Source organism: Sinocyclocheilus anshuiensis, unplaced genomic scaffold (assembly GCF_001515605.1).
Source record: "Sinocyclocheilus anshuiensis isolate Anshui unplaced genomic scaffold, SAMN03320099.WGS_v1.1 scaffold1495, whole genome shotgun sequence".
Classification (NCBI taxonomy): domain Eukaryota; kingdom Metazoa; phylum Chordata; class Actinopteri; order Cypriniformes; family Cyprinidae; genus Sinocyclocheilus; species Sinocyclocheilus anshuiensis.
The window spans coordinates 454,629-455,985 of record NW_015558671.1 but is presented as its reverse complement, the minus strand read 5'-3'; the positions used below and the strand labels follow the sequence as shown (position 1 = coordinate 455,985).

At 36.8% G+C, this 1,357-nt stretch overlaps 1 protein-coding gene across 1 annotated transcript in view; it reads left to right on the top strand.

Annotated features, from left to right (window-relative positions):
* Positions 1-1,109: 1,109 nt before the first annotated feature.
* LOC107681216 (collagen alpha-1(V) chain-like) overlaps positions 1,110-1,357 on the top strand; it is a 20,038-nt gene continuing 19,790 nt past the window's right edge. The window contains exon 1 of the mRNA XM_016477429.1: positions 1,110-1,138. Within this exon, the coding sequence (XP_016332915.1) occupies positions 1,110-1,138 (29 nt within the window). The remainder of the gene's footprint in view (positions 1,139-1,357) is intronic.

The following is a 1,357-nucleotide window of genomic DNA, read 5'->3' as shown; positions in this document are numbered from 1 at the left end:
ATGAAAATGTAAAGATTGCATCATAAAATTACCATGTTTCTTTAATAGTTGATGTGGGTTTTATTTATCTGTACATTTAAAACTAATTTGTTTGGGGTTGGAAGGATGATTTTTCATTTTTAGACGTACTTGAAAGGGAAGGGGAAAATTAAGAAGGGGAGTCTTGTAGGGTTTAGGGTACTTGGCCATGTTGTGCAGGTAAGGGATGGAAAGTTAATCAACGGCTTGTTCTCTCCACCCTTGATGTCCTATGGGGATCAGGTGGGGGAAAATGCAGCCCTCCATGGGAATGCTTCACCCCAGAACCATCCATCAGTAATGGCCCTGACTGTGTTTGTGCACAATAGGGTAGAGTCATCTGTGGATAGTACTTGGAAGGGTTTAGCTACTTTGCATTAGCCCTGGAGATTTGGACTGTTTGAGACTTGCCCATTTTCACACAATAGGCTGAAACAAGTCCGAAGGTGAATAAAGGGATGATGCAACATCTCAATGTCCCACTATTCTTCCGTAATATATTTTTTTCACTAATAAATGCAGTATCATGAAAAGCATCAATGAAGTGTCACTTGATTTAAGTGACTTGATTCTGTGCAGGTCACTTGCTGAATTGATAAATTGTTTTTTCATTCTTTACAGAGGGGTTCAACACATATCTGAATCTCTTCACACAAAGAGTGGATTTACTTGAGCAGCTCTCAGGCTTAGTACCAACCAGCAGGAACGTGACCCTTTATGAGGAGGACAAGGGATGTCTATATATATAAATAGTTTCATTCAACAAGGGTGCATTAAATTTATCAAACGTTTTACGTTGTGACAAAAAATTTATTTTCAAATTAATACCGTTCTTTTAAAAATTCTGTTCATCCCCTCAAAAACTGTCACATGTGCTATTAACCAGCAAAATATTTTCAACTGTGATAATAAGAAATGTTTCTTGAGCAAATCAGTATAAGGGGTTCAACACACATCTGAATCTCTTCACACAAAGAGTGGATTTACTTGAGCAGCTCTCAGGCTTAGTACCAACCAGCAGGAACGTGACCCTTTATGAGGAGGACAAGGGATGTCCAGTGCTGGACATTGGCCTGTATTCCACACTCACTATGCCCTCCCAGGAAGCATTTGGTTCAAGGTTTGACATTTATGTATGTCTGTATGTCTTTATGTCTGTATGTAATTATGTCTGTATGTAATTATGTATGTATGTCTGTATGTATGTAATTATTTAATTATTTAATTTAATTTTTGGCATTTTATTTGACAGGTTTTTTTACTTTTTCTTCTTTTTCATTATGATTTTATTAAAATGACCGTACTTTTTTAAACTTACACTGTTGTTCAAATGTTTGGG